This window comes from Ictalurus punctatus, chromosome 2 (assembly GCF_001660625.3).
Source record: "Ictalurus punctatus breed USDA103 chromosome 2, Coco_2.0, whole genome shotgun sequence".
Lineage (NCBI taxonomy): Eukaryota > Metazoa > Chordata > Actinopteri > Siluriformes > Ictaluridae > Ictalurus > Ictalurus punctatus.
Genome location: NC_030417.2, coordinates 32428610 through 32455188, shown reverse-complemented (window position 1 = coordinate 32455188; position 26579 = coordinate 32428610). Strand labels below are relative to the sequence as shown.

Sequence of the window (26579 nt, the reverse complement as noted above, 5' to 3'; positions counted from 1 at the left end):
ACCATATTGGAGGAGACCATGTATAATGATTATATATATATATATATATATATATATATATATATATATATATACACGCAATCTATCAAAACAGATTTAATATATATAAATCTGTTCTGATAGATTGTTTTTGCACTTTTTTAAAATTACTTTAAATAACTTTTATAAAACTATATGAATGATCAAAAATGTTTCTGAACACTATAACTACTTTTAACAAGAGAACTAGGCTGTAATAACCTGGACTATTTTACATGTAAAACATGTTGCATTCCATTCGTCTTGCTTTTTAAAAACATTCGCATACGATTGATGTAAATCGGGACGAAGGGCGCGTCTCGTTATCCATGACGTTAAATCTCTGGCTCTGAGCCACTCACTGAACAGAGCAGATGCAGAGAGAGGTGTGTGTGCAGTGAGAAAGCAAGACCTCGCACTTGCAGGGCAGTACTGCCGACATCTGTAAAGTTATAAGGTTTGTCTAAAGTTGCTAGGCGCTTTTTTTTTTCTTTTTCCAAAAAAAAAAAATGCGCTAAAGGGGTCTGAAAAGTCGCTAAGTTGGCAACACTGGTCTGCACTGACAGCTAGATAAAAGACTAAGACTAAGCTTCGCCTCTCCACAGCAAAAAGACAATACAGAGGGAGAGGGAATGCAGGGTTTTTCATTTATGCACATCCTATTTGAAAAGCAATAAAATTCAGAGTTCCCAAATGATGCCCTGTCTGTGTTTTTTTTGCCTTGAAAACTATTTTCACCCCCCTGGTTGAGAACCACTGCATTAAGAGTTCTGAAACTTCTGCACCATCACTACTAATAAAAGGCATGCCCAATCTTATCTTGAGGCTAATTATGGCTGAAGGTTTTCCCTCCAAGCAAACAGGAACCGATTTTATTTGTTTAATCAACCAGTGTTCAAATAACTAAACAAGTTGTATCAGGTTGGAACGAAAACCTCCAAACTGCACGTTTGAAGAGAAGACTGAAGACTCGTGCTATGAAAACTTCAGCAATTTTACTTCATAGCATAGTTCTAGCTTTGTGGTCTGGTTTGAAGTTTGCATTTCTTTTGCTGTTTGTCAGCAGGGTTAATGTGGCATGCCATGTTTCCATGGACTCGTCTGTCCATTTGAGGTGTTCATCTCCTGAACTCATTAAAACATTTCAATAAACCTCCAGCGCTATACTCTGTGCCATAAAATGCTCTGGTAAAAGCATTATAGGTAATAAATTTAGCTCCTGAACGTTTCCTATATTAGAAGGAACAATTTCACCTGGTCATAATTCATCCTCATGAACCCACGTTGTTTGGAGCAATGGACAAGGTTCTGACTACAAATTCAACACGGTACTAATCCTTTCAAATTATACTCTACGGTGTACCCACATCATCACTTAATTTGTGTTTGAGACCTAAACCTTAATTTACTAAACATGACCTACATTCATGTTTGCATCTGAAAAAGAGGAGCATAAAGAGATCTGAGAGATTTCATCAGTAAATGGGTTAACAGATGAACTGTTTAAGCTTTCCATCTCTGTGTGGAGACATAAAACAGAACCCCACAATACAGCTGTTCCACACACACACCCCACAAAACCCCATTTTCAAAACCTCAGGTTGTTTTTTTGCTTTGTTTTTTTGCCATTGAGTGTCATGTGTGTATGTATACACACACACGTGAAAAACTAAGTACACCCCATGGAAATTCTTGGCTTTTTGACATATTTGGCCAACAAACATTTGATCTATGAAACAGTGTCTATTAATGAAGTAAATAAACTCGAAATTGACATTTTGTTGTAATTTTCACAATTTAAATGAACAAAAAACAGATCAATCACATGGAAAAAGTAAGTACACCCGTACATTTATCACACCTTACACATAAAATTAGAATCAGGTGTTCAGGATTGCATGTCGGTGGTTAGAACCTGCTTAGGGAGCGCAGGTGGAACCTGTCTTATTTAAACCTCACATATGCCTGCTGTTCCCTTCATTATTGAGGTGTGTGTAATCTACAAATAGCGCAGATTTCAAATGACTGCCAATTTGCTGGCTGAACAAGCAAATTCAGCCCAAGAGCAGATCGTCTGATGCAAAAAGAAATCTCCAAGAACCCCAAAATTTAATCACAGGATGTGTTAGTAAGTCTTGCAACTGTTTGGATCAAAGTGCATGCTTCTACAATCAGAAAGAGATTGCACAAATTGGACCTGCATGGGAGGTGTGCCAGGAAAAATCTTTTACAAGACTACAGTTTGCTAATGAGCATATAGGCAAAGACCAGGACTCTTGGAATAATATGCTCTGCACAGACGAACAGAGATGAGAGTTGTTTGGTCACAGTAACACATGTTTAGCACAGATCAAAGACAGCTTTTCAGAAGCACCTCATACCGACTGTGAAGCACGGTGGTGGAAATGTTATGGTTTGGTGCTGTTTCACTGCCTCAGGGACTGGACAGCTTGCATTCATCGATTCAACTATAAATTCTGCATCATATCAAAGAGTGCTTGAAGATGATGTGAGGCCATCTGTCCAAAAGTTTAACCGAAAGTGGACCTTTCAACAGGATAATGATCCTAAGCACACTAGCAAATCCACCAAGGAATGGCTCAAAAAGAGAAATGAAGGGTCATGGAATGGCCTAGTCAAAGCCCGGCTTTGAATCCCATTGAAATGTTGTAGGGGGATTTGAAACAGGCAGCACATGCAAGAAAACTCTCAAACATCTTGCAACTGAAAGAATATTGAATGGAAGAGTGGTTAAAAATTCCAGCAAACCTCTTGGACAATAATGCAAAATTCCTACACGAAGTTATTTCTGCTAAAGGGGGCAATACTAGCTTCTGAGGCCAAGGGTGTACTTACTTTTTCCACAGAAGAATATCAAATCTATTAACATTTTTGTCAAGTAAGTGATTGAAAAAGCTAAATTTTCTTTGTGTTTTTTTTCAAGTAGATCCACTTTATTAATAAGCACTGTTTCAAAGATTACCAAATGTTTACTTGTCCAGATATGTCAAAAAAAGCCAACATTTCCATGGAGTGGACTTATTTTTTCACATGACTGTATATACACACACACCCTCTCATCTTATATAGAGGTTAATATCCACCATAACTCACTTTGAACATATTAACTTAATTTCATTTTATCTCCATTCAGAGCATACCCAGTACAAGTAAAAGGAATGAAGGAATGCTGTTGAGATCAGTGTTCAAAGTTGAAACAATGTACGAGTCATTGTGTATGTAGGAAAACATTTACAGGAAGCAAAGTCTGAGAACTATCGCTCTTAAGTTTTTATGGCAATAATAATTAAGGATCGTTGAATACTAGACGGCCTTATTGAACAGCAGGTATTCAGCCAGCAAATCAGACTTTTGAATGAGAACTAAACCAAGGTAGAAACGGTGGTTGTGAAGACAAGCAGGGATGGCAATGCTGGATTGATCCGAGAAATGTCCAAGCGCAGGAAATTGAGAAAAACCCATTCACAGAAAGCAAATGGTGCTAATGTTCAGACAGGGGTAACTTTACTGCCACTAGATCGGTGGTCACCAACCCTGTGCCTGGAGATCAAACTTCCTACAGGTTTCATCTCCAACCAACACACCTGTTTTAGTTGATCAAGAACTTCTTAAGGCAGTAATTAGATGGTCAGGGGGGCACGATTATGTTTGGAGCTAGTCTTCAGGAAGGTAGATCTCCAGGAACAGGGTTGGTGACCACTGATCTAGTGGCAATAAAGTGACAAAAACCTTCCACACTTCAGAAACAGAATTAATACCTGCTTTCAAGTCTCAAGGTTTCAATGCAGACTACAGGTGTCCCAATTGTCTCCATTCATAGGGGAAATTAACACTTGTCAGCTAAATGTCCTCCAAAATTTTTTAAAATTTTTTATTTTTCCTAGATAGCCTTTAAGAATGCCGTTGACAAAAGAAGAAGGTATTGAAATCATTCTCATGGCTGGATCGGAAAGCTGTCGAAAGGTTGCGATGGACTTTAACAGGAAACATCACACACAGTTACCACACTTATTAACAAATTCAAAAAAAGACTGGAAGTGACGAGCCCCGACTGAGAAGTTGACATCCACCAGCCACTGATGAAGGCACAACCGATGTGGTGCTGGCAAACAGTCCCCTACAAATGGGGAGTTTTGGGACACCCTGTAGTTTTAGACTTTTATGCACTCGCAGTAGACCAGAAAACAAAGCCTGGCCCGTATTTCCCAAACCTACTAAAAAAAAGCACTGGAATTAAACGTCAAATAAATGGTCAGCAAAGATGACAGGTGAGGTTAAATCTCCTACTGTTTAATGAAAAGGTGATGCACCGAGGCAGGGTACAGTAAAACTACACAGGGGGAGGGGAGAGAGAGGTCTTCAAAGTAATACTTAAAACATGTCCGTGTGCTCGCCTGTCCACCACGTGGTCGCGATCTGACAATCGCTGCGCAGGTGCAGGAGCTCAGAGAGGGACTAGGAGAGAAAAGGTGGGGGAGGGGGTTGTCAAACGCATTGCTGATGTCACTTAACAGTGCAGAAAAAGAGGGGAAGAGAACCTTACTTCTCCAATAAACCATAAACCCCCCCCGTTGCACAGTCTTCTCATCCATTCATCCTCCCATCCCGCCCGGTATTCTGTTCCTTTGTTCCTCTGTTGAAGCGCACAGATGGGAAAAGAGTGAAGAAGAGAGCGCTGCTAGGTTCTTCCCGTTCTGGGTGATCGCTCTCTCCGTCCCTGCATCCATCTGCCGGTTGGCTTTCTGTCACATTTGTGTCTGCTGTTTGTATTTAGTAGTGCTTCTCACCTCCCTCCCTGCGAGTGTGCGAGTGTGTGTGTGTGTATGTGTGTACATGTGTGTGAGATGATGCATCAGTACACGTGTGTGTGTTTGTACGTTCATACGGCGTACAGTTCGTAGATCTTCTTGGCGCAGTAGGCCAGGGCGGCGAGTGCTATCGTGTTGTGCAGTCTCTTTCTGTGCACGTCATCGCGGCGCACCAGCACCACCGGCGTGGACGAGGTGAGCGTGTGCAGCGGGAGACACGCGAGCTTCTGGCTGTCGTACTCCACCTGGTACTTGCAGCACGGGTCAAACTGCCATGAGATGCCGTAGAGAGCGGCGCAGGCCAGACTGAGGGCGCCAGCAGGCAGAGCTACGTAGCGAGAATAATCAGCAGGCAGTGCCAGCGGTGTAAATAGACACGCGGCGCCCGCTAGTACGGCCGTCTTGTGCAGGCAGTTCCCCACAGCCACCCAGCGCGCCGTCTCGTCGCCAATGCGTGTCGGCTCGATGACAATGTAGGGATATTGTGCCTCCAGTGCCTGCTCCAGCTCGTACTCAAACTGCTCCTGCGCATTCTCGCCATTGTAGATCTCCTGCACGATGTAACATTCACCCGCCGCCGCCATCACTCCCCTAAAGACAGGAGGGAAAAAGAAGGCCAAGTCATTAATTGGGTAACCGCAAATCTAGCAAGGTTTCTAAAATTATGCAATCAAAAATCACTTAAATATTTAATTATTTAAACTTACAAATCTAATCAGGCAGACACGTCAGGGTTCTTAAAGTCAGATTGATTTCTATACTTTCCACGCTTTGTGTTTGGTTCTTATTAATGTTTAAAAAGAATGAACTGTGTCATGTGATGCAATGAAATGAAAAATATTGGCTTTATTATGAATGTTATCCTTCAGAAAAAGAATTAAGACACAACAACGGAATGACTGATTCAGTCTGTACGGGATTTCAGAGATTTTTGCATGATCCTTGCAGGCAAAAAAACACTCGATTTTGCTGTGGTTTCTTTTCAAAACTTGCAATGCGACTTGTGGAGTTTTTCGTGTTTTTTTTTGTGGAAAACTATTAGAAGTGGCAAAATCGCAATTGCGCAAAATAGTTTTACACGCTCTTTCGCAGTGATGTTTATTGATAAATGAGACCTTCTCGTTGTACTCGTGTTCGAGGTACATGAATCGAAGAGAGCTTTGGCTGAACGTGCGTCGTGATGACGTCACATGACGGGTCTTGGCCCAAACCTGTGGTAATTTATTCGTTAAAATCGCAAGCTCCTCCGAGTATTGTGGAGTTTGCTTGATGTTGAGTTCATTTCTGCGAAGTCCTGGAACACTTTAATTGAGAAGTCAAAACCAAGCAGAAAAAACAAACAAATAATACATCAAAATATTCCTACATATTTTTGGTCTGCATATTAACAGAGATGTCCTGTTTTCAGGAGGTGTTTTAAACCTATAATGGCCAAACATAGGTAACATTTGTTAATTAGCTACACATTTCAGCTGAAATTGAAAGTGTCATGCTTGGCCATTTTCACAGCTTCCCTAGCATCATGAAAACAGAAAAACGTGAAATAGAAGATGGATTAGAGAGTCCACTTTAGTGCATATAACATGGGGATGTCTGAATAAATGTTTGACTGACAATCTGCACTTTCTCCTAAAACATTTTCAGACCAAGAAATTAGCGTCTTTAATTGTAATGGTTTAGACTTGTTCATTGTTAGAAAACTGACATTAATGGTAATGGGAAAATGTACACGTACTTAAAAATAACTATGTGCATCTATGTTTTTTTCCTCCCCATTTTAAGTGTCTAGAAAGTTATTGCAGGCAGCTAACATATGTATGTTTTTGTCCCTAAAATGGCAGAGGTTAAACATTTACCTGACTTCATTTATTAACCGTGAGCACCTGGATACTACAGATAAAAAATATATTTATAAATATATGTATAAAAAAATACCAAAGTTAGGACAAAGATGTGATTATTTGTCGCGTTACTAAAAAAAGAAGTCGGTTTGGTTTGTGAGTCAAGTTCGCTTTGGAAAATTGTCTCTGCTAACTTTAGTACTAGTGACTTTCTAGGTTTGTTTCTGCAAAAATCCTAAATTTACCCCCCCAAAAACACGTTTCTTTCGAAGTTTAAACAATTTCACCTTCTCGTTACTTAATTTAAAACCTAACGTAAATATTATAGTCTCTTTCAACGTTTTCAAGATAGCTAGCTAACTAGCTCTGAGCAAAAAAAAAATCCAAGAAAAACATTACATGAGCCGAAAGAAAACAATGTTTTCACACTTTCCAAAGCAGTTTCCAACACCACGCAGCTCGCTAACTTATAGATAAACGTTCAGACTCGAAGCTCAACACGAGCACTGGTATTTTTTATTCAAAATATGGTTCTGAGCTAACGTTTTAGTCTTAACTGACCTCTCCCTGTTGACTGGGACACCGCGCCTCCTTCCGAACGACGCCATCTTGGAGAACCAGCGCGTTGCTGTTGACGTAAAGAAAAATTGTAGCAGTGCACTCTGGGTAGCGTAGTTTTCTCCTCATAGTCTTAAGTAGATATGAGCTGTTCCGGACTACACTTCCCGTCACGCAGCTCCATAACGAGGCGCCTACCACTTCTATTTGTTCAAAGAAATTAATACCCTAAAAATGTCAATTTAGAGGTCAGGGGTGTGTTATATGCGGACCACAGTGTGTGAAAACGAAAATGATAGATAAAGTGTGTGTTAATTTTAAACTTACTATTTAACACCGAGTGCACAGGTCTTAGTTTATGGATATTGAAATATTCCGCAACGGCCAATCGAAAGCAAGGACAACAAATATATACATACAAAACTCCCAGCAGGAGAAACCCATTTGTTTGTGTAAACGCTGCACAAAGGCTTGGCACCGACAATCAGGATTTCCTCTTATAATGACTGCATTACAACCCAGCAGGTCTTATAAAACACTCAGCTAGCGCAGACTTACCCATACTGTGGTCTTCTCACGCTTCAGCACTGAGGTACCCGTCGGCTGTCGCGCGCGACGCTCACCGAGCTGGCGAGGGCGAGATATAGGCAGCTAGCGCTGCACGTACACGGCCGCACGTGCAGCCTTCCGCTCACTGTCTCCCCCTGTAGCCGCGCATTGCATAAGGCCCAAGTCTGAAATGTAGCCTCTGCTTAAGCATCCCGTGATGGGAGACGTGCCAAATGGGTTAAAGGTGAAAAGCTAAGTAGCTCAAGTGAAAACACTAATATATATATTTCATTTTTTTCAAACTGGGAAATATAACCAGGTCCTTAGACATGGATGGCAAAGGGGGACAAAAACACACTAAGGGATGGCACCAGATAAATATGTCTAGCCTTATACCGTGTTATATTTTCAGATTAAAGGATTTGTTCCTTGGGGTAACATCAGTGGCCACATAATAACTATATGGGTCTTCACTTCATACGATTTGGTCAAAATGCCTATAAAATAATTTGAAAGTCTCAAAGATGTGATTTGAGACGGCTAGACCTTTAAGAGAGACGTGATTTGAGGCAAGCAGACACTTCAGAGACGTGTTTTGAGGCAGCTAGACTTCTCATAGAGACGTGATTTAAGGAAAGTAGACCCATCAGAGATGTGATTTGAGGCAGCTAGACTTCTCATAGAGACGGGATTTAAGGAAAGTAGACACTTCCCAGACGTGATTTGAGGCAGCTAGACCTCTTAGAAGCATGATTTAGTCAGAAAGATGCCTCATAGAATTAATTTTAGACAGTTGGACCTTTCAGAGATGTTACTTGAGGCAGCTAGACTTCTGAGAAACATGATTTCAATCAGTTAGACTTCTCAGGAGTTATGATTTTAAGCAGTTAGACTGCTTAGAGATGGAACTGAGGCAGCTTGACCTCTCAGAAATGTCAATTGAGGCAAGTAGACTTCTCAGATATGACGTGAGCCAGCTAGAACTCTAAGAGACTGGATTTGTGGCAACTAGATCTCTCAAAGTTGGGATTTGAGGCAATTAGATGTCTATAAGACACTATCACCAATATTACTACTTTTCATAGCTGACAATAAAGCAGTCTATTTGGTGTATAATTCACACTACCAGCAACTATTGACAGTTTTGTTTAACCCAAGCATATCCTTTCTTGAAGCTTTTGAGCATAAATAAAAGCACAAAAGTCTAGTAGGATGCTAGCATGTACACTGCTTAGCATGGATTTTTGGCAATATTGCGTTTACACAAGTAAGAGGCACTCCTGAACTGAGGTCAGATTTGCAGTGTCAGTGGTAATGACAAGGATTAAATAGTAGATCTGTAGTGGTGTACATGTTTATTTGGCACAATAACAACAAGTTTTAAAAAAAAGTGGTCTAGTGTCTTGGACTGCGTAGGAGAAGTACCCCTTCAACCATCTGGAAAGAGACAGTGGTCTATTGTGAACACGATAAAATGCACAATGTATGGTAATGATCTCAGATAAGACACAATGTACTGTCTATGAAAAGTCTCTGGTGAGAATAATAACTTATAAAAATAAAAACCTGATTGTTAAGCAAAGAGGACTAGAGAGAAATAGCACTGTCGACCTTTGGTTACATTCCTGGTTCTTTTTATTACACTGGAGGCATAGGAGGCAAAGACTTCGACAGTCTTGCTTTTGTGTTTTCACAGAAAAATCCTAAATCACTCTTTACTGGATCACCCAAAATGTCCAGTGCAACGGAGTACTTGGTGCAGTGAATAACCCTGTTACTGGTTTAATTGACATTTGCAGAACATCTTAACCTTTCACTAAACTTCAGTTTTTGTTCAGAAAAGACCATACATGACATCTGTGGTTGTGAGGTGATGGTTCATAGGTACCTAAAATAATCTACAAACAGATATTCTCATATAATAAACAAACAAAGAATGAAGGGTCTTGCTGATCAGGTTGAGAACTCATTTTCCAAACTCCAAGAAATAACTACTTTTACATGTACAAATCTGATAACTACACATAGAATTTTTGTCAATAATTTGCATGTCTTTACATGCATTTAGATAATATACTAATGGGGTCTACATGATTCAGTCATTAAGTAATTTTCTTTCTAAATACATGATATATGCACCTCTGTACCTGAACAGAAGAAAATAAAAAAATATATATATTTTATTTTTTAAAACATGTCACATTAACTGGATTATCAATAGGGACTAAATGACTTGGGCAACATTTACTGTATGTAGGAAGGTAGAATTAACAGATCATATTTGTGAGTGTAGACACATTAGGCAATGGACTAATCATCAGTTCATGAATGTGATCCAGACTGGAAACATTAATATCGCTCCATTTTAGATTTGAGGCAGCTAGATCTCTTGTAGTAGGGCTTTGAGGCAGCTGGACCTCATACAAACATGATTTCACATAGCTCGACCTCTCCGAGACATGATTGGAGCCAGCTATACCTCTCAAAGACTAGATTTGAAGCAGCTATACCTCCAAGAGATTAAATTTGAAGCAGCTATACCTCCAAAAGACTAGATTTGAGGCAGCTATACCTCTAAGAGACTAGATTTGAGGCAGCTATACTTCTAAGAGACTAGATTTGAAGCAGTTGGATGTCAGTTGGACAGCTGACCAGTGGAAAAATATCACCTGGTCTTTTTCCAATCTTCAGCTGTCCAGTTTTGGTGAACATGTGCCCGCTGTAGCTTCAGATTGCCCCATGATTGGCTGATTGAATAATTGCATGAATGCACAAGTTTATTTGATAAGATTATAAGAATATAAAATGTTCCAACTAAACTTGCAGGACATGAATTGATTTCCATGTGCTCAATAATTATGTAAATAACAGTGACAGCAAAAAGACTTGATACAGCTACTTATTTATTTTCAAACTTGAATATTAATATAGATTACATGAATGTGTAAAAACTGATGAATTTCAGGCCTCGTTCATCTGCGTGAATCAACCTCTTGTAACAGTCACTACAGACTATGGCAAGCCTCTAAATATTCAGAGAGCATGACCTTCATTCTCATCAAAATGGTGGATGTTGCTACAGTTGTTATAGTGGAAGGGCAGACTGCGCTGCTGTAGTTTGAGCACCTTACTCACCCTGTTTATTGGTGGCCTTCACGGACACCATGCTTAATAAGGCCATGGGGAAAGTTAGGTATGGGAATAACACACACATTCACCCTACACACCCCGACTCTAACGCACACAGAGATGACATGTCTCACACCATGCGCCTGTTATGCAAACACACTCCCTGTCCTGAAGGGCAGTGCTGACTGTTTCAAATGTCGATCCTGAGAGCATCTGCCCCTTAGTGTATGGTGATTTTGGGGGTTGGGAGGGGTTTGTTTTATCCCGAGTATTGACTCCTCACTGACCCTGGTTTCCACATGGTACCTAAATACACTTACACACAATACATGGCAGTTACTGTGACCCATGTTGTCTTCCCAATCAAACAGCTACATTTTTTGTTTTGAGCACCACTTGGACCTCAAGGCATTGTTCTAGAAAGGCATGTGAAGTAACAAAAATTGCTGTTTTCTTTTTTCTGTGTATGGTATGCATGGAACCCTGTTTTTGGCATGTTGGCATGTGGATCCCATAACCACAAAGTCATTAATGCTGTAAAAACAGACCCAGTTGTTCACAAAGCACACAATTGTACCCCCTCTCGTGGAAAACGCATGCTCCAAACGTCGTAGATACGTCTGCAGTGTTGTCTGTACAGTTGCTGTTCATCTCTGTCTTGTCACCTTAAAACATTCACTCTCTTTCTCTCTCTCTCTCTCTCTCTCTCTCACACATACTCACACAATATCACTCATTGAAGACCAGTTCGCTTCAACCCCCCCACCCCACCCCAGGAGCTCAAATGCCCTGTCCACCCAGTCAACATCAGGAGTCTTTTCATCCTGTTGGCATCTCTCTCAGTGGATGATGTGCTCCAGGTAGTGAGGGTGAGGGTTTTCTTTCACATACTTTTGAATGTACCAGCAGGTCAGGTGAGCCCTGAGGTCTTCCTCGACCACAAAATCCATTGCTGCCTAAAAAAACAAAAGAAAAAAAAAAAGAAGAGTGAAGTCAGAATATAATGTCCACATCCAACATGTTTGGCAAAGCAAACTAGACGGATTACTTTCCAGAATATGCAGGTACCATTTGCTGATGCACAGAGCAGCACCATGTGACTGTACATGTTGAAAAACACCATTGAAAATGATTTTTTTTTATCTGCACATCCCACAGAATTTGTTTGTATATTATATATTTGTAGCTTTCAAATGACACCAGCCCCATGTCACTGTGATCTACAGTGCCCAAGTCAGAGGCTGCGGAAGTCTGTCATTTTAGCCGACTTTGGAGCTCTATTTCTGGTTCAGATGCCACCTCACATGCTTCCACAAGCTGAATATGTTTCAATCGATCATTTTGCCAAGGGTCAGACACTACAAATTTACAAAATGTATTTATTAAGATATGGTGAAACTGCAGTACATTTTGTTTACAATATTAAACCTCTGTTCGTTTTTATTTTTAGTTCTATACAAACAAAAAACACACATGGTTTTGCATTCTGTCTTTTCGGTCATAATCTTTCTTCATTAAAATTTTGTTCGAAATATTCTGACAATCAAATGGAATTGAATTATGAATCCAGTGTTGTTAATCAAATCGAATCGTGACCGGAGAGTATTGTTACACCCCTATCCAACATATTATTTTTGTACATTTTCCAATTTATAATCCTTTAATTCAAAATTTATAAAGATTGAACTTATCACTTAATTTAGAATTCCTTAATAAAATAAAACTAATATTGGCATCAAATAAAGAACAATAAAAGTAAATAATAACCTAAATTCATAAAATCAAAGACTTTCATGGACTCCACCCTCCATCATGGTACCAAATTTTGCTGTTTCATGATTGTCGTGAAATGGAAAGACACTGACCAGCACAACACAGGAAATAAGGAGGTCAAATCCAACAAAAAGCCTTTACACTTAACAAGCAGTTAGTAAACTGTACCGAGCCATAACTGATATAAGATAATTAAGTAAAGATAAAAAAATAAAAAAAAATAAATAATAATAAAAAAAACACACAACAGGGCATACTCTTATAGGAAAATAACCTCTTGAAGTTAGTAAAACAGAATAAAAGCAGCGTGCAGTGTCACTGAGAAAACGGAAAGTTCTCTGTCCTGAACATTTTCCTGTGTCAAAATATCTTTACTGATCCTGACGGAAATGCTAAATAAACATTTCAGAAATAATATAAACCTGGGAACTGCCTTGTAGCCAGGTCCTCCTAACCAATCAGATTCACAAATTCACCAGCATTGTGGTAAAAACAGTTCCTGAAGCAGTCTGTGGTAGTGTGATGGAATGGCAACAACAAACACCATGCAAATTGCTCATTAACGCTTATTAAAGTTGATTGCTTGTATCAGACGTGTGCTCTGTTACATTCATAAATTAGGTGTAGTTGATTCAATTTAAATGCTTAAAGATACAGATAAACATCACACTGGTCGACAGTGAATTACTAGAATATTGTAATACTCAACCTTGGCCAGGTGCTTGGCAATTCCTCGTCCTCGGTAAGCATCTGGAACCTCAGTGTGTTGCAGATCCACCGTCTTCTTCCCCACATATTCATAGAGCAGCACAGCTCGATCATAAGACCCTAGCACACAGAAAAAAGTTTGCACATGCTTAGGACAAAAATAAACACAAAAATGATCACAAGTATCAAGAAATAGTGTGTTAAAAGATATTAACAGCAGGGGAAAATATCAAAATATCAGCTCGGTTATTTATTTATTAATTTATTTTTGATCTGCTCAGCTGTTCTAACGCTGCCAGGTTGCATGGCCAATTTTTCCTCTCATATAATAGATAACATTCAAATGAGATCTGGAAATTCAATTCAATTTTATTTGTATAGCGCTTTTAACAATGGCCATTGTCTTAAAGCAGCTTTACAGAAACGTATAAACACAGGATACAGATTTTAAGTGTGTGAATTTATCCCTAATGAGCAAGCTGGTGGTGAGGAAAAACTCCCTAAGATGATATGAGGAAGAAACCTTCAGAGGAACCAGACTCAGACTGTTGAGTTCTCAGAGCTGACTGGTCAGAAGGTGTCAATTAATTTTCTGTCACGTAGCCAGTGGTTCAAATCACAGGTTTACATTAATGCTCTCTTTCTAATATGTTAGCATTAATATTATCTATAGGAACAGCTCATTCAAAAACACATGAATCAATGGTTAATAGTAAACGGAAAAAAAAAAATCAGTTATTCATCAAATAAAAACAAAGTCTTTGATATGGTGAAGAATTAATTTATAACATTTGTTGAACACTTATGGAAGGAGTCTCCAGTGTCAGCACTTTGCAACAGTTCCAAGGCTTTTTCATTCAAGTCTTTAGGACAAAGCTGTGTATTTATTTATTTTTGTCATATTAACTTAAAGACAAAGTAAAAAACCCCACGAGCCTGGTGAGGGATAGAGGGTTTATACCCGCTATAAAGTAGGTGACAAAAGGAACCGAGTTGTCTCGGACATTTCATAACGAATGAACGAGCGACAGCTGGATGGACTTCACTGATCCCCAAGGGAAAATATGAGATTATAAAAAGTTTAATGTATGACACATTCATTGACAATTAAAAAAAAAAAAAAGTAACTGTTGGCAAGCTGCTGTGGTATAAGTAGAATAAAACACTTCGGGACTTCAAGGAGGTAATAGGCAGAGCGTACAGGATTACTCCAGAGTGTTGTGATTGTTGTGGCCAAAAATGCTTGATTTTGCTGCGGCTTTTTTTCAAAATTTGTGCTGCAATTTGCAGAGGTTTTTCTTGTTTTATTTTCCAAAAAAAAAAAAAAGCTACCAGATTTGCAAAATCGCACTAAATAGTTTTCCACGCTTTTTCACAGTGCTGTTTGTTGATAAATGACACCTTTTAGCTGTCCTCACGTTCGACGCACATGAATCGAAGAGGGCTTTGCAAGAACTCGCGTTGGGATAATGTCAAATGACGCACCTCGGACCAAATCTGCGAGAAATTTGAAAAAGTGCGCAAAATTGCAGCGTTGGCTTGATTTTGCATTCATTTAAGGGCCTGATGCTTCACGTCACACCGAATCCTTGTTGACCAGCTTCCTATAAAAGCACATCCCGAGGTGTTTTAATTCTTATTTATATTTTTAGATTGTTGCCAGACAACACACACTTCATTTTCTGGAGGGGATGCAAACTTTTGCAACTGCACATCCTTTACTCAAATCACACACGCAAAACATCATGCCATCACTCCACTCTAAGGTCACAGGTGTGTAGTCGTCATTTGTATTTAACCTGAGAATAAAATTGGATAAACTCCAGTGCGAACACTAACAGAGAGGCCTAGTCCTGAGGCACCTGAACTAACTAATCCAGGGCCTTTACTTCTATTGCTATGAATGCAAATCCTGGAGTCATGAAAAATTATTGAGCACTATTGTTAAAATAGTACATGCATGTGTTCATCTCCATAAAGTGTATACAACACTACACTCCCAAGATTCAAAGGATTAAAAAAGCAAAAACAAAAACAAACCCCTAAACAAATAAACACCACTCTGACTTGTTTTTCCTCTGATAAAAATCTGTTATTGATGTAACAGGAAGTGTAACAAGAACTGGCTTGCCTGCCTGCTGCTCTGAAGCAACAAACCAAGTTTATACTCATTGATAAAGACAAAGAAACTAAGAATTGTGAGGATTTGAGCCCTGAACAACAGCAAAGCATGTGAAATGAAGACGGGTGCTGTTGTGTACATTTCGAAGCGATGTGTAGCTCTGGACGAGTCGCTGGCTAATATGTATAATTAACACACAAAAATAACTACATTACTAGCTAGCTAAGCTAAACCAAAACAAGAGAGCTGAACAAAACTTGTCTGGGAAATGAGTTTCAGCACCGACCGACACACTGTGCTTAAATACCGGATATTAAATACATAAACAAGTCACCGTTTCCGCTACTTATTCTGGTGACAAAAAAAGTTAATACACACACACTGACACACGTTCTTATGCTAAGAAGCTAGCTAGCTAAGTAGCGAAGCAGCTAGCCTGTGTCAGTCGTATGCTGAGGCTTTTATGAAAACAACGGTAAAATGCAGTGGCGCGCGCCTGACCGCCGCGGAGCCCCCCGAGGTTAGCAATAACCAAAGTCACGTTACCGTTGAGACGGATGCTGAATTGGCGTCGTTTCTTGTCATGTTCAACGCGAATGGGGCTGTTGATCTCGATGACATTCATCTGAGCAGCCTGGGCCATAATGTCTCGGGGATCGCTGCGTGTCAGTGCACCACGACTGATCTGAAATCTCCCAGAAGCGCAGTCATAGCCAGGCAGCGCGAGGCGAACATCAAGCGAAAACAATCCATCCAAGGAAATCAGCTGTAAGGTCACGTGTCTCGCCTCGGCCAATCCGAAGCAGCGGCAATGTTTTGATGTATGGCCTCGTGGATGCGCGTGCAGCGCTTCACCGCCAGGGCGCGCGCAAACCCTCTGGCTCTTTAAAGCCAGGAGACTGGAGTAGGGGGTGCGAAAACTTGTTATTATTTTTGTTTGCACTCGTTTTAACTGTGAAATAAATTCCACAGACCACTTCAGTGCATAATTATTTTACTCATTTTATTTATCCTTATTAGTTCTAGTATTCTATTTTTTCTTTATTAAACACAATACATCTATTCCAATATTAGGCTACTTATGTTTTATGGCCGAAAGTTTGTGGACACTTGATTATCACACCCATATGTGGGTGTTCACCAAACTGCTGCAAGCACAGAATTGTCTTTGTACAGTATGGCTGTAGATTTACAATTTACCTCTACCGGAACTAAGAGGTCCAAACATGTTTCTGCATGGCAATGCCCCAGTGCACAAAGTGAGGTCTGTAAAGACATAGTTTGCCAAGGTTTGTTTGGATGACCTTGAGTGACCTGTACAGAGCCTTGACTTTAACCATACTGAACAACTTTCGGATGAACTGGAATGTAGACCGTACCTCAGGCCTTCTCACACGACGTCATCTCACTAATGCTCTCGTGACTGGACTGAATGAGCACAAATCCCAACGGCCATACTCCGGAATCTAGTGGAAAGCTTTCCCAGAAGAGTGGAGGTTATTATTAGATCAAAGGAAGCACTAAATCTGGTATGGGATGCTCAAAAAGCAGATATTGGTGTGATGATCAGGTGCCCACAAATTTTTGATCATACTGTATGGGTACAATTATAGCTTACCTATATATTCAAACCACAGGGCTTTTTCTTTTTAATCTTATCTTTCCAGTCTGATAGCACATTAGAGTTTTAATCGGTGGTTTCCACCAATGAAAAAAAATCAAAATCAATCACAGACCCCTCCGCATCCCCATTTTGAGAATCACTGGCCTAAAGAAATTGGCTAAATTCAGTAAACAATCTATTGTAATAGCTAGGCTGAGAAATCAATATTGCTGATAACGTTTGCTTATTGTCTACTAATTATTTATTGCCTAAATTGTCTATACATTACAAGCAGATTATGAATATAAATTAACTGCTGACGACCACAGATAATTAAAAAAGTTTAATTGTACTGAGAAAACAACAGAAAGCCTGTTAACTTGAAACTTCAACAAACTTTCTGTTCTTTTCTTATTACATTGTAACAACAGAAATAGAAACAAGAAATTTTTGTCTGTGGTAATCACACATATGCTACAAATGTGGTGGGTGGAGGTTAAGCTAAAATGTTACATACAGATTTGCGTCATTTTGTAGATTTACAATCTTTAATCTACTTTCCCTGAGCTTCAAGATTATCTTCCGAGAACAATTAGACATCCTCTTTCTGGGTGTTTGTAATAGTGTGTACTGTATTTATACTGTATTTCTTATGGAAACCTGTGAACATCACAGCCACTTATATTACTCTATTAATGTTAGTATTTATGGGGGCATAGTGGCTTAGTGGTTTGCACATTTCCCTCACACCTTTCTGTTGGGGATTTGATTCTGATTACTCTGGTTTCCTCCCCAGTCCAAAGACATGTTGTAGACTGACTGGCATCTCTAAATTGTCCATAGTGTGTGAATATGTATGAGTGTGCACTGTGAGGTGTTGCCACCCTGTCCAGGGTGTCCTCCACCTTCTGTCCCGAGTCCCCTGGGACAGCCTCCAGGCTCCCTGCAACCCTGTGAAAAATAAGCGGTATGGAAAATGGATGGATGGATGTTATTATTATGTATCATAAATACTGGTAACTATAATATATTGTGTAGCTAATTTTTTATCACTTTGTTTTTTAATTCCTTCCACCTTCTTCACCCCAACATTAATTTATTTTCAGTAACCACTTTATCCTGATCCTGGGATCCTGAGCCTATTGTGGGAACACTGGGTGCAAGGCAGGAATACATACTGGATGGGACACCAGTTCATCACAAGACACAACACAGACACACATTCACATTTAGAGCAGATCATTCACCTGCCAGCATTTTCTTGGAAGATGGGTGAAGAGTGTACCTAGAAGAAACTCATACATTCACTTGAACTAGGAACCATGGCCCTAGACCATGGTGCAAGTCAGGTAAATGGAGACTCAGAGACAAAATTATTTCAGTACTGGTTTTAAGCAAATGATTTACATCACTAATAGCATACATATTTCACCTGAATAGCAAACCAGGGACATTTACCCCAGATGATGTGCTGACAAGCAATTTATAGGCAAATAGAAAAGAATACAAATTAGTGAAGCTATTTTAAATACTAAATTGCCAATTTAAAACAAACTCATTAAAAATATTGTCTTCATTATTGCTTACACATAATTCTCACACTCAGTCTTCGCTCGCCCCCAAAGGAAATTCTTCTATACTAGAACATACTGGTTGTTTCAGTTTGTTGATCCAGGGAAAACCATAAAGGTTGTATGTAGAACTCTAAAAGTGTTTTTAAGAGTGTTTATGGAAGTGGAATCAGTTTAAATATTTAAAAACCATTGAGAAATCTTCTTTATGCGTGAAACATAGGTTCTGACCATATTTCACATAAGCCATGAGTTCTTTCAGACAACTTTTTCCATCTCTTCATACATTGACGTTCATACAATTTTATAAGTATGAATTTCTGCTACAGAAACTGAAAAGACAACCTTGGTTTTGTGCAAGTATAACAGCAGCTCCCACTAACATATCATCTCCTTGTTGGTGTATCTCCATGCATCATGATTATTAAAAGTAACTGTGCTGAGAATTTGTTTTTATTTATGTCCTTGTTTATGTATTTCAGCCATAGTTAAACCTGTTCTTCCACGACTTTCCTGAGCTTGTTGATGATTTCCTCTCCACTGCGCCAAGGCACCACAGTGGCTTTGAACTCTCCAGGTTTGGCCTCGTACATCTCCTGGATCAGCCTGTGCATGGGGAAGTCATGCCGAGGAAACGCCACATCACCTGGTCCCAGCGTCAGCGATGGGCAGAAGTCGTTTGCACCATCACCGACGTACAGCACCCTTTGGTATCGCCTGCCTCCTCTTTCGTGCACCCTCTGAGCCGTGTAGCGTCGCACAATTTCAGCCTTGCACATGTTCATCGGACACCGCAGGCAGTCGTGGGAGTGGAAGGGGCGCAGCTGAAGTTGTCCATTCTCATCAAAATGAGCAGGGTTCGTGAAGATGCGCGTGAAGAGCGTGTGAAAGCCGAGGCTCTGGAGCCATGTTTCGATGAACACCGTGTTGGCATCTGATACACAAATGATCTCAAAGTCCTGTGATGGGCATGACCTCAGGAAGCGTAGCAGGGCAGGGATGCCTGGGCATGGCGGAAGACGCTCTATAGTGTTACGGACAGTTGAAGGAGTGACTCCCTGCTCAGCAAGGTAGGTCAAAACTCGCTGCATGTACTCGTTGTACCTGCCCGGCCTGTACGTGTCTTTAAGCCAGGAGGGCAGAGAACCATTGGGAGCCACTGTGACCATGGCATCATCGCTGCACTCGTCCACAAGCGTCTCATCAAAATCAAAAAAGATAAGAAAGCGCTGGTTATTTGGGGGAAGGGCCTGTGCTCTGCTGCCGTGCCACTGTGTCTCTTCCACTACACCTGGAGGATGAGGTGGGTTAAAACAGCAGTTGAAGACGGAGTCCCGCATCATTAGCACTGACCTCGGAGGCTCTCTTTTTAATTCTGAGGGGACACAAAGTGTATTTTGGTATTCAGCAGAAAATAAAAGAATAAATTAATTACAATTAGCAATTGAAATATAGAAATAATCTGGGGTGTAGAGATGGCACGATGTAGTCGAATCTTGGAAAAGGGTAATGTGTTTCCAAAATATTAAACATTATCTACTAATTTCTAAATATTCCTTCTCCATTATTTTGGATCAATTTAAGATGAACCTAAAAATGTTAAATAGAAGTATAACATCCTAAACAAATAACAATGAAGGTACAGCCAAATTCTTCCCGGATTTTATTATTTCTGATGAAAAAACATCTATCTAACAGTGTTGATTTATATACATTTCCTGGAATCATCACAATTTTACTACGGAAATGAGGCACCCCAACCAGCCAGGTTATGTGATAGTGTGCAAAAGTAGTTTTACTATTATAAAATTCTGCCATTTCAAAAGATCAACAAAATGCAGAACTGAAAAAAAGAACAAATTAAGAGACAGCATGTCTCAAGAACCTGCCACATCTGTTAACAAGAATTTCACTTAAAATAAAAATACATCCAAGAAGAATATTATATCAGAATATTCATCACGTCCACATCAGAAACAATATTCTTTAAAATAAATAAATAAGTGAGGTACATGCATGTGTGGATTCAGCATGCAAAGACATTTGGTTTAGACTGCTCTCTCATACTCAACATGAACTTGTTAATGTGTATTTATATTTCACCTTCAGAATTTCCTTTACGTCAATGTCCTGCGACTTACAGCTGTAACAGAAAAATGTAACATTATGAGCTGAAACCACATTTTGGCTTTGTTAGCACAAGAGCTCACCAAATGCTTTCTATAATGCTTTCGATATAGCTTTCTACGCAACTTTCTTATTGGCACTTTAAAAAAAAAAAAAAAAAAGTCTATAGGCTGCATTTACAAGGATGAAACATTTTCAAGATCCATGACAGGATCCTTCCTAAAACTATTTTTCCAGCTAGCCACAGCCCAAAGACAATCCATTATTTCATTATTTAAAGAATAAATCTGGTATTATAGGAAAATATCGGACAAAAAAATGTGGTGTGATGTCCCGAAGTCCTATTCCTCTTACACAACAGCAATTGGACAACAAATACATTTAAACACACACACACACACACACACACACACACACACACACATACATACATCAAGGTTTACAGTTATTCTCTAATTAGCCTCTGTGGTTATCCCTTGAGGTTCAAACAAACAAACAAACAAACAACCAACAATACCCTGCAGTTTGTCATGTTACTGAAAAGCATCCTCTAGCTTGAAGACTCTCCGGTTACTGACTGTTACGAAGTGCTGACAATGGGGATTCCTTCCATAAATGTCTCCTTAAAGAAAATTTCACCACAGCAAAGAGTGGAGCTTCAACCATACAACTCCCAGTGACTGAGCTGTTACCATAGAAACGATAACGTATTAGAACGAGCGCATTAATATAAACCTTGCAGCTGGAACTATTGCCAAAGCCGCCATTGTGGAGAATTAACCAACACTGATTCATTTTCTGAGTAGTTCATCAAAATTCAACAGCACCGTGGTATAATCTGATACTGCCACTTGTTCTGACAAACCACAAAATCTTAATTCATGTATTATGATCTACCCAAAACAAAAAAACAAAAAAACAAAAAACAAAAGCGAAAGAACTACGGCTGCGTCCTGAACTTTATTCTACCGCATTAAACAGTGCGCTTAAATAGTTCGCATTTTAGTGTGCACGCTTCTATTTTGACACGCTGTTTACACTAGTTTTAAATCCGTAACTCACACCAAATGTCAAAGATTAATTTTTAAATTTTTTTTTTTTACCTGAAGAGTGCAAATTGAAAAGAAACCGTATGGCGAGTGTTGTCTATTTGCAGTTCCGTGTAATGATCTGTGCGCAGCGCGCGCCTCTCAGTGCCGACTGCTCCGACATCCTAGCGTCGCTGCTCGCGCTTTATGAGCTCAGACAGGCAGCGACGCTCCGCCCCTGTGCACTGACGCAGACTAACACAGCCTACTGAAATATTGTGAGGACGGAAGATTAAGAACATGGGCCTTAAAAAAAATAAGTAAAAATAAGCTATTTGAGACCACAAATCCATAGTCACGATCTTGTCATAAACTCAGGTGAAATTACTCGTTCTTGTCTCGGTTTCAGACTGCAAAGACTCCACACCAGCCGAGTCCATAACACAATTTCCATGAACTAGTACAGTACTAAGGTGCACGGTGGCTTAGTGGTTAGCACGTTCGCCTCACATCTCCAGGGTTTCAATTCCCACCGTGCCCCGTGTGTGGAGTTTGCATGTTCTCCCCATGCTGCGGGGGTTTCCTCCGGGTACTCCGGTTTCCTCCCCCAGTCCAAAGACATGCATGGTAGGCTGATTGGCATGTCCAAAGTGTCTGTAGTGTATGAATGAGTGTGTGAATGTGTATGTGATTGTGTGCCCTGCGATGGATTGGCACCCTGTCCAGGGTGTACCCTGCCTTGTGCCCCATGCTGCCTGGGATAGGCTCCAGGTTCCCCTGTGACCCTGAAGAAGGATAAGCGGTATAGAAGATGGATGGATAGTACAGTCCTTTGTAATGTTTCCATTACAACACAAAATGCTCTCTCTGCATGTGCAGTTATATAGACCTACTTATATTTCAAGTGACTACGCTTCAAAATGCTTCATCTTCTTATGATCAAAATAATGTAGCACAAGTACTTGTAATGCACAGCTGTATTTGGTCTCACAAAGTTGTGTGAGCCAAAACATACTCTAGTTTTTCATGTATTTTATTTACCTGCTTATTTATATGCTTCAATTGGCAAATCTTTACATGTGCTGTTGCATTTTTTAAATAAGAAAAAAAACCTTGTATAGTGTTAGCAAACTCTGTCATTTCATTCACCCCACGCATGCTCCCTGACCCCCAAGTGCAATGATATAAAATAGGATTTACACTGCAGTGTTTGCTAGAACAATGGACTATGCTTATGTCTTATGTATGTCCTGTGTACTGATTTGTACAAAATTATCATACCAAAGTAGATGTTAATTCAAGAGAAATTCATGTTAAGAAGATACTTCAGTTTGAAAAGATTACGAAAAGGTAAGCAACATTTTATAATTTATTACCTGCAGCCGCAGCATAATCCAGGATTTAAAATAAGTAAACAAAAAATTAACATGAATCTCTAAAATTATATGAACACAGCATAAAATAACACACTTAAAATCTGTATCCTGTGTTTATATGTTTCTGTAAAGCTGCTTTGAGAATGTTCATTGTTAAAAGCACTATACAAATAAAACTGAATTGAATGGAGTAAGCAAAAATCTGCATGTACTCAGTAATAGGCTTAACATGAGATATTACCCAGGCTACGTTATTCTTCTGCTTCTTAAGATGTTTCATAAAAACATACATGTCAATCCATCAGTTCATCATTGAACGTTCGCCAGGTTGGGGGTTCGATTCCCGCTGCTACTCTGTGTGTGCAGAGTTTGCATGTTCTCTGCGGGGGTTTCCTCCAGGTACTCCAGTTTCCTACCCCAGTCCAAAGACATGCATGGTAGGCTGATTGGCTTGCCCGTAGTGTATGAATGGGTGTGTGAACGTGTATGTGATTGTGTGCCCTGCGATGGATTGGCACCCTGTCCAGGGTGTACCCCACCTTGTGCCCCATGCTCCCTGGGACAGGCTCCAGGTTCCCCCGTGACCCTGAAGAAGGATAAGTGGTATTGAAGATGGCTGGATGGATGGATTATTTCCCTTCACTTTTCCTCCCTCCACTTACTGTATTTTAATATTGATAAATAAATTATGACTATCTATATATAATTTGCTATAACTTTCCTACCTCAAGATTTTTGTGATGTTTGATCCTTACAACCTCCCCTTAGCTGATGTTACATGAGTTAAGTCACATTTTTTTTTCTATCAGCTTTTTGTCAGTTGAAAGGGTTTAGTCACCTATGGTTTGACTTTTCACTTATCAGGCCAGAAAATAACTGCTGATAAGTTTGACTGTCCCAGTTACCTGATGTCCCAGTGTACAATGATTCAATTCAATGATAATAGTGTGCAAATGTACTGTGTATTATGCAATGTCATTCTTGATGAGATGTGATGACATCTGAAAAAGAAAAAAAAAGATTATGGTAACCCACCCACCCTGAATTCTTCCACTTGCATTTTGTAGTGAAAAATACATTTTAAATGCTCTTTTAGTGTTTAATTGTGTACACAAGGTGCTCGGCTAATACACAAAGATATTTTTTATCATCCAAAGGATTAAAGATAGGGGATATCTTTTCCAAAACATAGCAATCAAGCATCATGCATTTTTTTTTTTTTTTTGGTGATTTGGGTATAGAAATGATAATAGACCTCTTAAAAGGTGTTGAGGATCTTCATGAAGACAGAGGAGAGCACAACAGGGCAATAGAGGTAATCTGGGCCAGATGTCTGTCTTTTGTTTAGCCTTTTGAAGGCACTTCTCACCACTTCTTCTGAGATGGTAAACAGTGGAGGGGGTGGATAGGGTGGAAAACTTCTCTTGTAAAGCGAGCAAAAAAGGAAGGTTGACTTTATCTAGAAGATCAGACTCATCATCTCCTAGTGGGATGGCCTTGATTTGCAGGATTTTTCGCACTCAGCTGGTGTCATTGGCAGTAAACTTCTTTTTCAGCTAAGCTGTGTAATTGAATTTGGCTTTCCTGTAGTTTTTAATTGGAAGATCTCTATCTCCACTCATAAATGTATTCCTTAAGGACAATGTTTGGCAGGGGAAAAAACCCCCAAAGATGAGACATGCTGGAATGTCTTCTCAAATAATTCTAAACTACCTTTTACTTTTCCCTGTGATCGGAAAAAAAGGTAGAATCCAATGAAGGTAGATTTTTGTTGCTCAAGGTATGAATAATGTAAATATAACTTGTTGAACTTTGTAGCTTGAGAGTGTCTATCTAGTGGGGAAGTTGGTGCATAGATTACAAGTACTAGGTGTGGAAATGTACTTCTTGTATTTGACTATAAAGCAACGTTAACAAAAATAGAGTAAAAATACATTACGGTTGATATGGAGACAAACATACAACCCTTGATTTTTGTATAAAATTTTTAAAATAATTTTGCTTGATACATTCATCTGTAGCGTTCCTCTCTTCTCTCCTGCTTGTCCGCAACAGCCCTCTCTAATAACAGGCAATTTGACTGGTTATTTTAAGCAGTGGCATCAGAGCACAGCGTATGCACTTAAACAACTTCCATGGGATTTTAACAATTGCAGTACTAGATGGCATGGTAATAGGCGTACTCCAAAAGTTTACATTACTGCAAGATATTTTTAAGAAATCTGTCTAAACTGTCTTCATTATGATGTAAACTAAAATAGATGCTTTGATGAGAGAAAAATTCTTTCGGACTGGCATGGCCTCTTTAATCAACAATTAAACATTTAATTAAGGCTGTGATAACCAAATAGGAAATTACTTTACCGCTAACTTATTTTGTGTGTGCATTGAAAGCTCATTTGAAGGAATGGTATAGGAAATGTCCCTATGATTATACTGGAGTTACTGATGCATCAGAGAATCTTTTACAGAGATGGCTGACATTTCACCCAAGGTTCTGGTTACACTATCGCCGACAATGGTTTCCACTACAACATAACTAAAGAAAATGAAGCGTTCAGGTTTATTCAAAACAAGAAGGATGACAAGAGTTAACGTTGGTGTGTTGCTCTAATGGACAAACCGAAGAGACCTGAACAGTGTGAACACTGATGCTTAAGGGTTCTTTTGGTACCCGTATAATGTGACATCCTCACACAAAAATTGTATCAAACAACATTCAGCTAACAAAAACATAGCTGTCTGCTTGTGTAGCTGTGAGAGTTGCTTGCTTGGATATATGCACATTATATGGGCAAAATAATGTGCTAAAAACATCTGCCCATCAAACCTATATGTGGTTCTTCCCTAAAATATTGTCACAAAGTTGGAAACACACAAATGTCTTTGTATGCTGTAGCATTACAATTTCCCTTCACTGGAACCAAGTGGCCCAAACTTGTTCCACCATGACAATGTCCCTGTGCACAAAGTGAGCTCCATTAAGACATGGTTTGCCAAGGTTGGAATGGAAGAACTAGCATTGCCTGCACAGAGCTCTGACCTCAACCCTACTGAACACCTTTGGGATGTATTAGAACGGCAATTGCACACCAGTCCCCCTCACCCGACATCAATGCCTGACCTCACTAATGCTTTTGTAGTTGAATGGGCAGAAATCCATACAGCCATAATCCAGAATGTAATGGAAAGCATTCCCAGAAGGATATGTGCTATTATAACAACAAAGAAGACATACATTTTGGAATGGGATGTTCAACAAGCACAAGTAGGTACAATAATCAGGTGTCCACATACATATAGTGTATGTGGGGCTTGGCATTTTGAAACCAGATTTTGAAATGCAA

The 26579-nt window shown here is 39.6% G+C and overlaps 3 protein-coding genes across 9 annotated transcripts; all 3 read right to left on the bottom strand.

Annotated features, from left to right (window-relative positions):
- Positions 1-4308: 4308 nt before the first annotated feature.
- tmem11 (transmembrane protein 11) lies at positions 4309-7961 on the bottom strand. 2 transcript variants are annotated; one of them, XM_017461682.3, is made up of 3 exons: positions 7805-7959; positions 7250-7316; positions 4309-5438 (listed from the first exon to the last, which is right to left on the bottom strand). In XM_017461682.3, exons 1-3 carry the CDS (start codon positions 7806-7808, stop codon positions 4919-4921), a joined length of 591 nt encoding a protein of 196 aa, XP_017317171.1. In that variant the 5' UTR covers positions 7809-7959; the 3' UTR covers positions 4309-4918. The 2 variants fall into 2 exon arrangements, with proteins under 2 accessions (XP_017317171.1, XP_017317181.1); XM_017461692.3 differs by lacking the exon at positions 7250-7316 and having other exon boundaries at positions 7805-7961.
- Positions 7962-10681: 2720 nt separating this feature from the next.
- natd1 (protein NATD1) lies at positions 10682-16313 on the bottom strand. Its single transcript, XM_017461716.1, has 3 exons — positions 16074-16313; positions 13407-13525; positions 10682-11880 (listed from the first exon to the last, which is right to left on the bottom strand). Exons 1-3 carry the CDS (start codon positions 16168-16170, stop codon positions 11764-11766), a joined length of 333 nt encoding a protein of 110 aa, XP_017317205.1. The 5' UTR covers positions 16171-16313; the 3' UTR covers positions 10682-11763.
- A 2190-nt stretch (positions 16314-18503) lies between these two features.
- On the bottom strand, positions 18504-22086 carry phospho1 (phosphoethanolamine/phosphocholine phosphatase 1). Of its 6 annotated transcripts, none has more exons than XM_017483720.3 (3): positions 21932-22085; positions 20805-20844; positions 18504-20076 (listed from the first exon to the last, which is right to left on the bottom strand). In XM_017483720.3, the coding sequence occupies exon 3, from the start codon at positions 20042-20044 to the stop codon at positions 19190-19192; it is 855 nt and encodes a 284-aa protein (XP_017339209.1). In that variant the 5' UTR covers positions 20045-20076; positions 20805-20844; positions 21932-22085; the 3' UTR covers positions 18504-19189. The 6 variants fall into 6 exon arrangements, with proteins under 6 accessions (XP_017339209.1, XP_017339218.1, XP_017339244.1 ...); XM_017483729.3 differs by lacking the exon at positions 21932-22085 and adding an exon at positions 21346-21906; XM_017483755.3 differs by lacking the exon at positions 21932-22085 and adding an exon at positions 21403-21906.
- Positions 22087-26579: the final 4493 nt, after the last annotated feature.

Bases quoted from the DNA above. Each gene is read 5' to 3' on its own strand.
- phospho1 (XM_017483747.3), bottom strand. From the start codon at position 20,044: ATGATGCGGGACTCCGTCTTCAACTGCTGTTTTAACCCACCTCATCCT.
- natd1 (XM_017461716.1), bottom strand. From the start codon at position 16,170: ATGGCCCAGGCTGCTCAGATGAATGTCATCGAGATCAACAGCCCCATT. The intron at 13,526-16,073 runs GTAACGTGACTT...TCTGTGTGCTAG, and splicing joins ATTCAGCATCCGTCTCAACG to GGTCTTATGATCGAGCTGTG. The intron at 11,881-13,406 runs GTTGAGTATTAC...TTGTTTTTTTAG, and splicing joins TTGCCAAGCACCTGGCCAAG to GCAGCAATGGATTTTGTGGT.
- tmem11 (XM_017461682.3), bottom strand. The intron at 5,439-7,249 runs GTCAGTTAAGAC...TCCTGTCTTTAG, and splicing joins GTCCCAGTCAACAGGGAGAG to GGGAGTGATGGCGGCGGCGG.